Source organism: Lobosporangium transversale, assembly GCF_002105155.1.
Source record: "Lobosporangium transversale strain NRRL 3116 chromosome Unknown BCR41scaffold_36, whole genome shotgun sequence".
Taxonomy (NCBI): domain Eukaryota; kingdom Fungi; phylum Mortierellomycota; class Mortierellomycetes; order Mortierellales; family Mortierellaceae; genus Lobosporangium; species Lobosporangium transversale.
The window spans coordinates 1-12513 of NW_019029014.1; the positions used below are offsets into that span (position 1 = coordinate 1).

Here is a 12513-nt window from a genome sequence, read left to right on the forward strand (position 1 = left end):
GAAGCCGATACTACTGTAACCATCTCATGGACAGATGACCAAACGGCACCTACCTTAGCATCAGAACCCGTCTTTGATATCTTTTTGATGACAGGGGCAGATGACCAACAGACAAAGCTAGCTACAGTATCCTCCGATGTCAATGGCGGAACCACTAAGGATGTCAAATACAAGGTCCCTTTTGTCTACCCTCCTGGTCAAAGTACGATATTCCCCTTATAAAGCGGAAACAAATAATTTAGATTTGTGAAGAAACGTTACTAACTATTTTTCTCTTTCCTTGGACTTACTAAGTTTACTTCCTCATGTTCCAAACCAAGAACCAGAATGCGACCACATGGGCCACCCGTTTTACGATAACGGATATTAATGGTAATCATGGTATGCTTCACCCAGTAATCCCTCCAGGCGGCAAAATCAATCCGGGTGGCCTTGGCCAGATCATCTCTGCGGAAAAGGCACAAGAGCTTTCCGAGGGGAATAAGGCCAGTCCAAAAATGAGTACCCATGGCAATGTCAACAGCAATAGCAACAGAAACTCACCTGATTCATCATCGCCAGCTTACTTGCATGGTGTAGCGAAGTCCTCCTTGGGGCGAGGAGTGGATTCTACAGGGTTGACTAATAATGCTGGCTCCTTGTCTTCGTCAAAGGGCACCTCGTTGGATACGGGCGCACATTCAGGTCAAAGTGATCAAGCAAACAATATTACTCGCAACAGCGGTATTTCAAGCACTGCCTCCTCCTTTGTAATAGCTGCAGCTATCTTCTTTACAGCCTTGATGGGCTTTTGAGAAGAATAACGCATCTACATATCTACCCTACAATTTATCGAAGGTGTTTGTTTTTTGTGAGCAACTCTATAATAGCTTTTTTATCACATCATCTTCACTTGCTAGTGATATATATTCCACAAAATAACTCAAGGAAAGTAAAAACAGAAATAAAAAAAAATAATAGGAGCCATTATGCGCTAGATTGAGTGCTTTTTTTAATATAAACTTGTATATGCAATGAATGTTACTCTGGTCAAATCAGGCTTGAGAAAAGCCTGGGGGGAAAATAAAAGCAAATTCTTTTCTAAAAAGGTGGCCGGGTGCTTATGTTGTTATGATTTAAGGACGAGGAGGGATGGGGAGGTTCTTGTTGGCCTTGTACCACTCTAACTTAGGAGAGTAGTCAGCGGTGTAAAGGTCCAATTCATTCTGAGGGCAGCTGCTCATGCAGATACCAGCCTTGGTCATGAAGTCGCGAGTAGTGGGGGTTCCACGCTCGAAAGTATAGGAGAGTGAAATGATGAAGTATTGGTTGTACTCATCAATATCGTTGTAATTGGCAAAGAAAGTCTTGCCGACGGACTGTTTCGGAGAAGAAAAAAAAAGAAGTGATTAGCAGCAGAACAATGACCTATTATCGATAATAGCTAATCAGTTGGACAGGATGGTTTCTTTATGGCCATCGAGGAGTGTCACGTTACATTGGTGCATTGGGAGACGCATGGGCCCTGGGGAGCGAAGGGGAAGTAGGCGGACTGGGCGCTGGCAATAGAGGCCAAGGCGGCAATAGCGGCAACAACAGAGAAACGCATGGTGAAGTTTTTTAGTAAGCGGGAGACTTTAGGAGAGTGTGATGAGTAGCTCTGAGCGTGAAGGATAATAAGAAAAAAAAAAAAAAAAAAAAAAAAGATAAGTTTAGGACCCTTTTATATAATCGAGGGTCATGCTTTAAGATTTGTTTTTATTATTATCATTTTTCCTAACCATCGAGTGATAGAAGTTACCAACTCACCCTTATCAGATCCTGAGGCCAGGGTTCTGGGCTGCCTCGCCTTCCTCTTCCTCGGTATACATATTCTGTATATATTATCGGATGTAACATCAAGAAACCTATTCTATGCAGGCATTGTGCAGAGCTACGTATGATGCATAAGGGTATATTGTGGCGTTGTGTACAGATCAATATTTAGGTATCTACGCAGGATGTCCAAAAGAAAGTGAAGGTTTACAATAACCGGCTGAGAACTTTGTTCAGGGACTAAACAATAGAATTCTAGAAGCGAGCCTTTTTTTTGGAACTTGGGTGAACGAAACGAGGAATTCGAAAAGTATGCGTGTAGTGTGAGCCGCATAGTTTGTCCACTAAATTTATTTGTCGGGAAGCAGAACAAACAATTAGGCAGAACAAACAATTGGGCAGAAAAAGAAAGTTTTGCGGAGAAACGGATCATTCCGGGGAACATAGTGCAGCCAACCAGTCTTTGGTGCAAAATGTAGGAACTTTACATACTTATAAAAATCGGTTCATTCATACAAGAATGGTATATACATGTGCACATCTGTATAGTCTTTGTCAGAGTGCGTCAACGAATGTAAGACTCCATCACAAGGCTTTTTAGGGGAGAAAAAGAAGCGCAGGGGCAGCAGTATACATGTGGCCAAGTGACAAATACTAAATAACAAATAAAAAAATAAAAAAAAAAAAAAAAAATACATATCCCATGGTTAAGAAAGCAAGGCCAAGCCAAATAAATCCATATTAAAAGGAAGAGACGAGGGAGGGGGATAGGAAATTGGCGGATCGAATATATGCGGTGTGTGAAATGGACCTTGCAGTGCTCTCTTTTTTTGTTTGATGTATGTAGTGTTTGTCTGATTGCCTAAATTCTAAATTGATCATTACATGGTGAATGCAGAGTCACCGATGAATGTAGCACACGTAAATTTACACAACCACATTTGCGTTGTATGAGTGGGCTTTAATTTTCCAACTCCGTTGGGAACCATCTGATAACGCCAAACTTTTGTCTCTTACACGTGCTCTATGAATTGTTATCAGATCGAAAACTGACAAAATAAACCGTTTCCCGTGGACCAAAATATATATATATACATGTAACAAAGAATCGAATTGCTGATTGAGCGAACCATAAAATGCACACATTAAGTATAGATGTATACATAAAGAGTCGACGATATTAAGTGTTTACACACTCAAATTCAGGAACGAATGTAGCTCTGCGCCCAATCTTCTTTTACATATCATTTGTTTTGTATTCTTTAGAGTCTGTTGACGGGTGATGGTGAATTAATCAGATATATTTATGATACACTATCCTATTTATTCAATCAACTCAGATTCTCAGATTTGTATAAATCGATACATATATCCGTTTAGCAGGAAACCTGTCAACCTTGTATACTTAATGCAATTTTGTTTTCAGTCCCTCTGTATGCTCTACATCTATAATAGATCCTACTGTAACCGAGTCAACAAAAAAAAAAAAAAAAAAAAAATTGCCGAGAAAGCCATACGTACCATGCATCGATTTTTTTTTTTCCTATCCTTCTGTCATACAAGGCACGCGAGAGTATCCTCATGTCTGGTCTGACCTGTGTGTAAGAAATACATATACATCATGTTGCATATTGACATTTATCCATTGACCGGAAGATAATTATGAAAGGGTGATCCCTGGATGAAAATGTGTTTGTCTAGAATTTGAAAGATTATTAGTCATCTTAGGGCTTTAGTAACCTACTGTAGGCCATCATAGCCCTTCCCCCTGTTGCTTCTACATCTCCTGTTGGCTGGATAACTTGCTCACAGGTACAACTAAAACACATTTCTATTTGAAACTGCTAATGCCGAGACGCGTGTCTCTCTGCGCCCTACGCTCCTTTATTTGTATTATTATTAGCCCCATTTATTACTATCACCATGATATTGAAGGTATAGTAACTGTTAAAAGAAACATTTGAAGCACTTTAACTTGAATCGCGTATAAACTCAAAGGACTCCTAAAAGCTATGAAAGCTCTCATGCGCATCATACGATTGCCTATTGCAAGCTGGCCCTACCCTTTACAGTGCCAAACACCTTGTGCCAAACACCTTGTGCTAACCCTCCTTCCCTGTTATGCACGGTATCGCAAAATAACTAAAGTGGAAGAGAAGTATATTATACTTAGTTTTTTGTTCTCATAGAAGTATAGTTGGTTGTTGGTTACGATCGAACAGACACTGTAATGAAAATCATGATAACGAAGCTGGCATAATTGGTCTGGCGCCACAACTTAGAGCTTTGAGGAATAAACATTGAGTGGCGAGCCTTGTTGATGGGGCACACATAGGGATTTAATCATCTCAGATTGTTATTGATGAAGCTTGTTATCTTCTCAGAAATGAAAATCAATATCATATTTCCAAGCTTATTCTCTTTTTGACGCGCTTTCCATCCTATAAGAACAGTAATCCTGCTTTTACAGTGTCATTCTTCTCTATTTCCACTCGATAAAATACCTACATCAAGGAAAAAGACTGGCTGAGGATTCTTTGGGAGTGGATTGAAACCGCACACACTTTTAACTGTTTCAGTAAAGTAGAGAAATACTTCAGGGAATCACGAAATCAAGATAGACATATACAAAGAGTTAATTGAGAGTAATCAATCTCGATACGCGATGGTTTTTGCGTGCAAAAGGAACAAGGAATCAAAGTCTACTGAGCCCTTCTTATTTTTTGGTTGATGGTGGGTTGACCCTTGTCCCAAGGTCTGCACAAGTTTATAAAGTTCAACAACGGTCTTCATCATGAGAGCTCACCTTGTTTCAACTTTCTCTTTTCATGCTCAGAAAATTCAGTGTTCCCATCATGTTATTCGAGAACATTATGGTGTCCTCACAGCGAAGATTGACCTAGAATATGTCTCTAATATGCACCGAAATCTTCAAAGTAACCAGTCTTTACTGAATCCTCGGCTTGAGATGGACATACATTCTCCTTGGAAGCATGATTCAAAACATCGGCTTCTCAATGGCAGTGCACTAGTCTTAGACACCTTTTATGGGACCTTTCGTGGCATTATTACCGTCTGTTCTTCTTTGTGGTGACTATCTACATCTTTTGCCTTTATGAAATAAGTTTACACTCGCTGTTATCAAGAATGCAGGGCAGTGTAGAGCACTGCACTATATTTTTGAATGTTAACAAAAAAGAAAATAAAAAGAAGCCGGTTGACCTTGCGCAAATGCGCAAATGGTGATCATTGCCGACAAGCGAAAACTGTGCTACGCCCTATTCATGGGGTAAAAGTGGTCGGAACTTGGTAAAGGTAGTGGAAGGATGAATGTGATGAATGAATGAATGATCAGTGATTGAAATGAGATTTAAGATTGACAAGTCGCATTTAGTGTATGTGTAACAGGAGCTTGGAATAATTAATTAAGACATGCATGTCTGTTCTTGTTTGTTGCAGCATGCCACATCATGTCATCCTCAAGTGTGGCATTCAACCCCCTGAGTCAATACAAATACATGCTTTGATTCCATTGGCTAGTAATCTAGTAGTAACTAGTAGATAGAAATGCATGCACGCGTCAAATTCTCAAGAAATATCTTTCCATTCTGAAAGCATTGGCTGAAATTAAGGACATCCGAATCCTTCCTGACTTCAAGACGGAAATGCGGCAGCTGTGATTCTTATTATTATTTTTTATAGAATATATTTCATCTTTTCATTTCCTCCCTCCACTCACGCCTTTCTATCCCTTGTCCATTCCTCTCTACACACCATTTCCCTCCACGGCTAGCGACAACCACCTATTCCCTACTATTTAATTGCATTCACGTTTTATCCAAATACAAAAAATGAAGTTACTCATCCGAGCCTCTGTAGCTATTCTTCTTGTAACATCAGCGTTTGCAGGGCCAGGCAGCCTTCAAGATTTCCTGAATGATCCTCAGGTGGCCAAGCTAGCACCTAACCTCGTCAGCTACATGAACACCCATGAATTTGAAACCTCAGCCAATACCGCTTACTATTACAATAACTTGATTGTACCTGAGACTGGTGAGCAGGTGCCATTACTACAAGATTTGATTGCGATTGCGTCCCAGCTCGTATTTTCCTCCAAGGATAACAAGGATGCAGACTGGTCCCGGCTCGAAGCTGCCAAGCTCAAGGCGATTCAGTCATATGGTGAAGCTGGCTTGGAGTCTGCAAATCTGACAGCAATTGATATTCAGCGAGCATCGTTGATTGTGAACACGATCTATGATACGGTACTGCAACTGCCACTCAGCAGTAAGGCCCTATATGAGGACAAGGCAGCTGAAGCCAGCACTTCGCCGTTCTGGCGTTGGATTGGCTCTGGATTGATCAAGTCCTCAGATGTAGTAAAAAATATCAAGTCAGTGGTATCTCCGGCCAATCAGTGTGTCACAGATAATGAGGCATACTTGGATGGGGCAGAGGAAGCCATCTACTACAGTTCGCTAGCAGATGGTCTTGTTGGGGGAGCTCCGGTAGCGATGCCAAATGACCCGACGGCCAACTCATTAAGTTTAGGGACAATTGTCACATCTGTAGGTAAATTAGCCATAGAAATCCACATGGCACAATCCGTGGCCAGGTCAGCAGACCTAAACCCGAACGATGAAGCTGTTCGAGCTATGGTGTACCTGGGATTAGCAGCTGATTCACTCGTGTCCGATTATGCACTGACGGCGAAGGATCTGTTAAAGTTGAAGAGTCATAAACTGATAAAGAAAGTGCCGGATTCTGCAACCCAAGCGCTGGAACAACAGGCTGCGATAGTGCTGGTTACAAAAGGTGCAGGGCGTGTTGACGGACAAAGGTCATTCCCACAGATACCAATGATTCGAAATCTCTTTGCATTCAGTAATGGGGTCTTGAACGCGAGTAAGGTTGGGGATGTGCTCAAGAATGTATTCTGTCCTGTTAAAAATGATGAAGGGACGGAGAATCTACAAGCAACTGATGCTGATCTGAACAACACCGTGGATGAAGGGCAGAAAAGCGCTGAAGACGTTAAGCCTGAAGAAGATACTAAGCCAGAAGAGAATGCTAAGTCTGAAGATGCTGATGCTGAGGACGAGGACGAGGCTGTTGGTGATGAGAATGCTGAGAATGACGTTGAGGGCAACGATAGCGCAGATGTTGAACAGAAAAAAGGCCAGCAGCGAGAACAAAAGAAGCAATGACAGCAGCATTAAAAGTGGAGCCAGAAACTGTTGGGTGTTAAAAAGCCATTTCTCTCTTGGCAATCACTCATTAATACCACATCAGAGAAACTTGAAGAAATAAATGTTCTTAATCAATCCTTCTCAGCTTATGCAATGGATCTTTATTTTTCCCTAACTATGTGGTATATTGGGTCATGCATTGCTTCTTTGAGAGCCCGTGAGTGAATGATGGGAACGCTGGTGCTGAATGCTTTGGAAGGTTCAATTTAGAATCCCTGCATTTGTTGCTGCCTTTAATAATAGGGCCTACAGCGGTCATATATCCTCTCCAAGAATCGAATGTTGTGACTTACCATTTAAAACATTTGGTTTTAGATCCCCCTGTTTCATATCATAATAAGTACTGAAAAGATATCGTCCCCATCAGATGTACTGGCTGCACAATAGATATCCATATGATTATGAGTTCTCTTTGACTTGTATAAATAATTTCTTTGTAATCCAAGCTATCCAAGTTATCCAAGCTTATTTAAAGCCAGAACCATAAAAGGATGGTCATTAGCACCCACACTCAGCACCGACCGACAACAACCACTCGAACGGCATCACAAGTAAAGGCCTAATTGGCAATTTTAAGCTATGCACTGCTTGGCTGAGCAAGAGGGCTTTTGACCTAGTGGAGGAAGAGAGATAATGAATTTCGCCACAATCCCCAATGCCATCGATGAACGGACAAATCAAACGCTTTAAAATTATCTCAGCCGGAGGATACGATGATGTAAGAACAAAGCAGTCCTGGGCTCTTCCATGTAAAGAGATATGAATCAAAGGTTCTCCAGATGGGATATCGAGCCTAGAGACAATGTGGAAGACGGCCATATACCCTTATAGCACCCACTGGGCGAAGTAAGCACGCGTTAATATCTCAACAGCACATTTGTAGCGTGCCCTTCCTTTTTTCTCTCCACCACCTCATCTCAAAACATTTTTTCTTTTGCCAAAGATATCCATGGCCCAGTTTTTTTTTTTTTTTTTTTTTTTTTTGCTTATCTTACATGACCGCAGCGATCCGCCGTCCCGTTTAATTTTATTCATTAATGCTGCCCGCTTTGCGCGTGTGTACGTTTGTGAGTTTGTGCATTCTCCTTTGACCCTGTCGTAAATGGAACATGATTCTACCCCTTTAAATATTTCGGATAGTGGCAGGGGAAGGCCACTGCACTGCGCTGTAGCCAGAGGAGGAAATGATGACATTGATAATTCCGCATGTCAAAATACGCACATGATGTGTTACCATCCGCCTGAATCCTTTTTTTATTCATTGATGCAATCACAATCCCTCCTTTCTCTCTCTTCTCCATTTTTCTCACCAGGTGCCCTTGGCATTTTTGATATTTCTCTATTCCTTCGTTTTCTGTATCTCACTTCCAATTTTTTCATACATTTCAAAGCAAGCAGCTCACTACATATACTACTTTCCTACATCACTGCTGTTCTGTCTGCTCTTTCTTGGCATCTTTTTTCTAACGTTGCTATCACCCGATGCATTACGTCTTGTGAATTTTTTTTTTTTTTTTTTTTTTTTTTGCGTGACCATTCTTTAATAGCCTTACTGGGTTGCGCTAAAAAAATATCATTTTCCTCTCTCCCCCTGTCTTCTGCTTCGCCCATAATCATCTAGAAGCATGCTATCATCCAACAAACCTACAGATTCAAGCACGCCATCGCATCCTCAACCTTCTTTAAACGACCCAACACTCTCTACCTTGACCCCAGTGGCAGAATCCAATCCCCATCCGCCGAGGATGCAGCGCTTCACTCGGCCAGAAGACCTAGCAGATTTAGAAGTTTTAAACACAAGGGTCGCAACGGCTCTGAGCGATGAGCAAGGGCATCGCCAGCATCCACAACAGCAGCAACAACAGCAGCACCGAGAGCTGTTAAGGCGATACATGGATGCACATACTACCTTCCTCAATAGTTCTGATACAGAAGGATCCGGCTATATCCCAGGCCGGGTCACTACATCGTTGTTCACAGATTTACATTCACATGGAGATAGCTATCACGTGTATCGAGGAAGCCATGGTCAAAGTCCGTTATCATCATCAATAATATCATCATCGTCGCTATCAATACCACTGCCGCTGCATACAACCACGCATGATGGCCCTTCTTCTCCTTCATTTACTGAAGATGATGAATATGGATCTGGGTCTGGTTATGGATATACAGCTCCAGGTTCACCTCAGAGCATTGTTTCAAGTGCATCTCTTAGTGGTTATTATTATCCACATTCGCATCCCTCACGCCCACTGTCCCAAACAGGTTTTTGGGCTGACCAAGCAGCTTCTTCCTTTAATCTCATTATGCCTTCATCTGCTATGTTTGCTACTGGTAAAGAGCCCACTGCGGATGGGGACAAACTCGGGTTTGTGAAACTGATGATTGGGGGTCGTAGTCGGAAATGGCACACTAGTATAATACAGGATATCTTCAAGTGGGAGGGGATCATTGCAAATGATTTTGAAGATGAGTTTCTCCATGAGCCGCCGCCTTTACCACCACCGCAGCTGCAGCAGCCAGTGGCACAAGTGAATGCTGCTATTATCAATGTTGCAACAGCTACAGTGGCTGCGCATGAGGAGGGTATTGTTCCAAGTGTGGGAGTTGGGGATGATGTGAATGAACCAAAACAGCAGCGTCAACGAGAGATGCAACAATTACAACAAAAACGTGTTCAGTACGAAGAGTCTTCAGAGGTAATTGTAGAACACTATGCATCATCGATGGTTCTACCAGCTTGGGCGCGTGCAGGCTTAGATTACCGGGATACTCAACAAGAAATTCTTGTCAAGAACATTTGGTAAAAAAAATCTTTCAAGATTGAATACTGAAGAGAATGTTTATCTATCTCTTCTAATACCCTTTTTTTTTTATCTCATTCCTTATAGTTTCGTTGACACGCCTGGTTACGACACATTCAGTAATCCTAACCGGGCCATGGATTTAGTGATGTCGTACGTGGGTCTACAGTTCCAAACTACCAATGAGTTTTTCTCTCGATCTGCAAGAAGTGATGACGCATTAGGGCGGTTCCTTGCCAACAACACAACAGGGGCACACTCACATGTAGATGTCTGTATCTATGTGATCGAGGGGCAGTTGACGGAACAGGATATCGCGTATATGCAACGCTTACAAACAATGGTCAACTTAGTCCCTCTGATTTTGATGACACCCAACATTACCACACAGGCAGTTGATGTTGCTGCCATTCGATCGGAACTGATTCGGCAGTTGTGTGAGAATGATATTGAAATTTACGGCATGGTAGAATCAGGAAGCGGAAGAGGAGGTGGGGTAAGAGAGACGCGGGCTTTCTCGGCTGATTCTCCATACTTGACACATGCGACAGCATCGGAAGAAGAGGAGCTCTCACCTCCTCCGTTGTCGCTTGGCGAAGGTTTGTTGTGTCCGGAATTCACCTCTCCACCCTTTGTTTATTTCGTTCCACAGGCTTCCGATAGTAAAGTGCAAGTTGAGGGTCAAAGCGCTAAAAATGATAAAAAGACAGAATCGAATTTGCATGCGTCACCATCATTTCCCTTGGCATTACCATCAGCATCATCGCTCACTTCGGATCTCGGTTCTGTTCGAAAATGGATCTTTGTGGAGCATTTAGCAGCGCTTCGGCATCACACGACTCTCAAGTTCTTACGATGGAGAAGGAATTGGCAGGTAACGATGGCATCTTCACCATCGCTCATGTATTCATCTATGGAATCCGGTTCTTCTTCGCTTCGTCAACGGCAACATTCGAGTAATCATGGTAGCAACAACAGTATCAATAACAGTAGCGCCAGTAGAGTTAGCAATAACGCTCATAGCGGTCAACATTTGATACCTCCAAATGTGTCTGACTATTTGTCCGGGCCTCAGAGTCAGAGCCGAGTAGCCTCGGTAAACGTGACAGCAACTCATAATCTACCTTCGTCCACTTCTGTTGGACCATCACCATTATCTCACCAGCAGCAACGGCATTCACCAACAGTGCTCGTGGGCGAACTTTTAGCACGTGAAAGGAAAAGAATCTCTTTAAAAGTGGCTCGGATGTTGGAAACACACAGCCAAGTTTTTGAACGGATCATGTTGGAGAGGAAGGAAGCATGGAGACAAGCACTTCAAGGGATCGAACGTGAGCAAAGGATCGATTTTCTAGTGCAAGAAATCAAACGCTGGGCGATGGCGGAGTATCACACCCACAATCAGACTCAGAATCAGACTCATTCTCTGGGATCTGAGTATCCAATTGGTAACATTGACTCTGCGTCTTATTCATACCGCACTCAGTCAACATCATACCATCAGCAACAAAAGCACCAACATCAGTACCAACAAAATCCTCAAGTCCGTCACAACTATCGCCACCCATATTCAAGCTCGTTATTATCAAAAAAATCGCTTTTGGAATCGAGGCGTAGCTCTCATAGCAACATGGTTGGCTTGGGACTTGAGGCAGGAGGACCTGTAGTTCCCTTGGATGCAGAGCCATCGCTTCTAGATGTTTTGGACCTACAACAACCACAGGGAAGTGAGCATAGTGGACCCTCAATAACAGGAAAGAAAAATAGCAACAGTACTACTGCTATTACTACTGATACTGCTCGTCACCAACATTCCCAACGGAAATCATTACTGGACAAGAAAACCTCACCATCACGCTCAAGAATGAATAAACAAGGAGATAGCATTGGGTGTGGTCGCGATCAGGCTGGTGATAAGGACCCGCTTGGTCTTGGACTGTGGATGAGCCAACTCTTTGGAGCAGTAGGCAACGGAATTATCCATGTCGTTGCAATTGTTGGGATGAGTAGTTTGGCCACATTTATCTACACACATTTCTTGGAACATCGTGTGACGTGGATTGGATAGCAACATTTTGCCTCCACTCACTTTTTTTTTTCTTCGGTCTGCTCTGTAGCCCTCTGATACAACTCTTCTTTGAGATTTGGCGTGGTATGTGGAGAAATACTAGTCAGTGAAAAATATTGTGTTCAAAGAAGAAAGTGAACGCTTATTAAAATAAAGAGAAAGCTTTGTAGCAGTTGAGGATAAAATGAATAAGAGACTTGAGAGTGTAAATGATAATTATTATTCATGAACAGCAAGGAGCTGAGATGGAGTGCAGCATTTTGTACGACACGGAAAATAGGGCCTAGGCATATTCGAAGCATTTTATTTACATGTAGTAGTCTACAGACATTCAGGGAGAGTCCCTCATCGTCGGAACAGGGATTAGAGGCTACTATCTACGATTTTAGTGGAATAACAGTAACTCCAATAGCCCTATCCCGCGTGTGAGTTGCACTATAAAAGAAAGAGTCAAACCCAATCGACAGGACAAAAAAAAGGACTTACCCTTGATAGGATTGTCTTTACTTTTTGTGATCGCCTAAAGAACAAGCGATGCAAGCACTCTTCCTATCTTTAGACAAATATGCCCATTAGAAGGCCTGGGATGCAATTC

The 12513-nt window shown here is 42.3% G+C and overlaps 4 protein-coding genes across 4 annotated transcripts; 3 read left to right on the forward strand and 1 right to left on the reverse strand.

Moving 5' to 3' along the window:
• On the forward strand, window positions 1–955 carry BCR41DRAFT_424322 (hypothetical protein). The gene is made up of 2 exons (XM_022030410.1): window positions 1–202; window positions 295–955. The coding sequence occupies exons 1-2, from the start codon at window positions 88–90 to the stop codon at window positions 792–794; spliced, it is 615 nt and encodes a 204-aa protein (XP_021878517.1). The 5' UTR covers window positions 1–87; the 3' UTR covers window positions 795–955.
• Window positions 956–1115: 160 nt separating this feature from the next.
• Window positions 1116–2241, reverse strand: BCR41DRAFT_388471 (hypothetical protein; the record flags this gene model as incomplete). Its single annotated transcript, XM_022028004.1, has 3 exons — window positions 1792–2241; window positions 1478–1642; window positions 1116–1358 (listed from the first exon to the last, which is right to left on the reverse strand). The coding sequence occupies exons 1-3, from the start codon at window positions 1876–1878 to the stop codon at window positions 1116–1118; spliced, it is 495 nt and encodes a 164-aa protein (XP_021878518.1). The 5' UTR covers window positions 1879–2241.
• A 3173-nt stretch (window positions 2242–5414) lies between these two features.
• On the forward strand, window positions 5415–7236 carry BCR41DRAFT_358935 (hypothetical protein). Its single transcript, XM_022025144.1, has one exon. The coding sequence runs from the start codon at window positions 5646–5648 to the stop codon at window positions 6999–7001; it is 1356 nt and encodes a 451-aa protein (XP_021878519.1). The 5' UTR covers window positions 5415–5645; the 3' UTR covers window positions 7002–7236.
• A 1284-nt stretch (window positions 7237–8520) lies between these two features.
• On the forward strand, window positions 8521–12099 carry BCR41DRAFT_358937 (hypothetical protein). The gene is made up of 3 exons (XM_022025145.1): window positions 8521–8539; window positions 8665–9849; window positions 9938–12099. Exons 1-3 carry the CDS (start codon window positions 8526–8528, stop codon window positions 11916–11918), a joined length of 3180 nt encoding a protein of 1059 aa, XP_021878520.1. The 5' UTR covers window positions 8521–8525; the 3' UTR covers window positions 11919–12099.
• The last annotated feature ends 414 nt before the right edge of the window (window positions 12100–12513 follow it).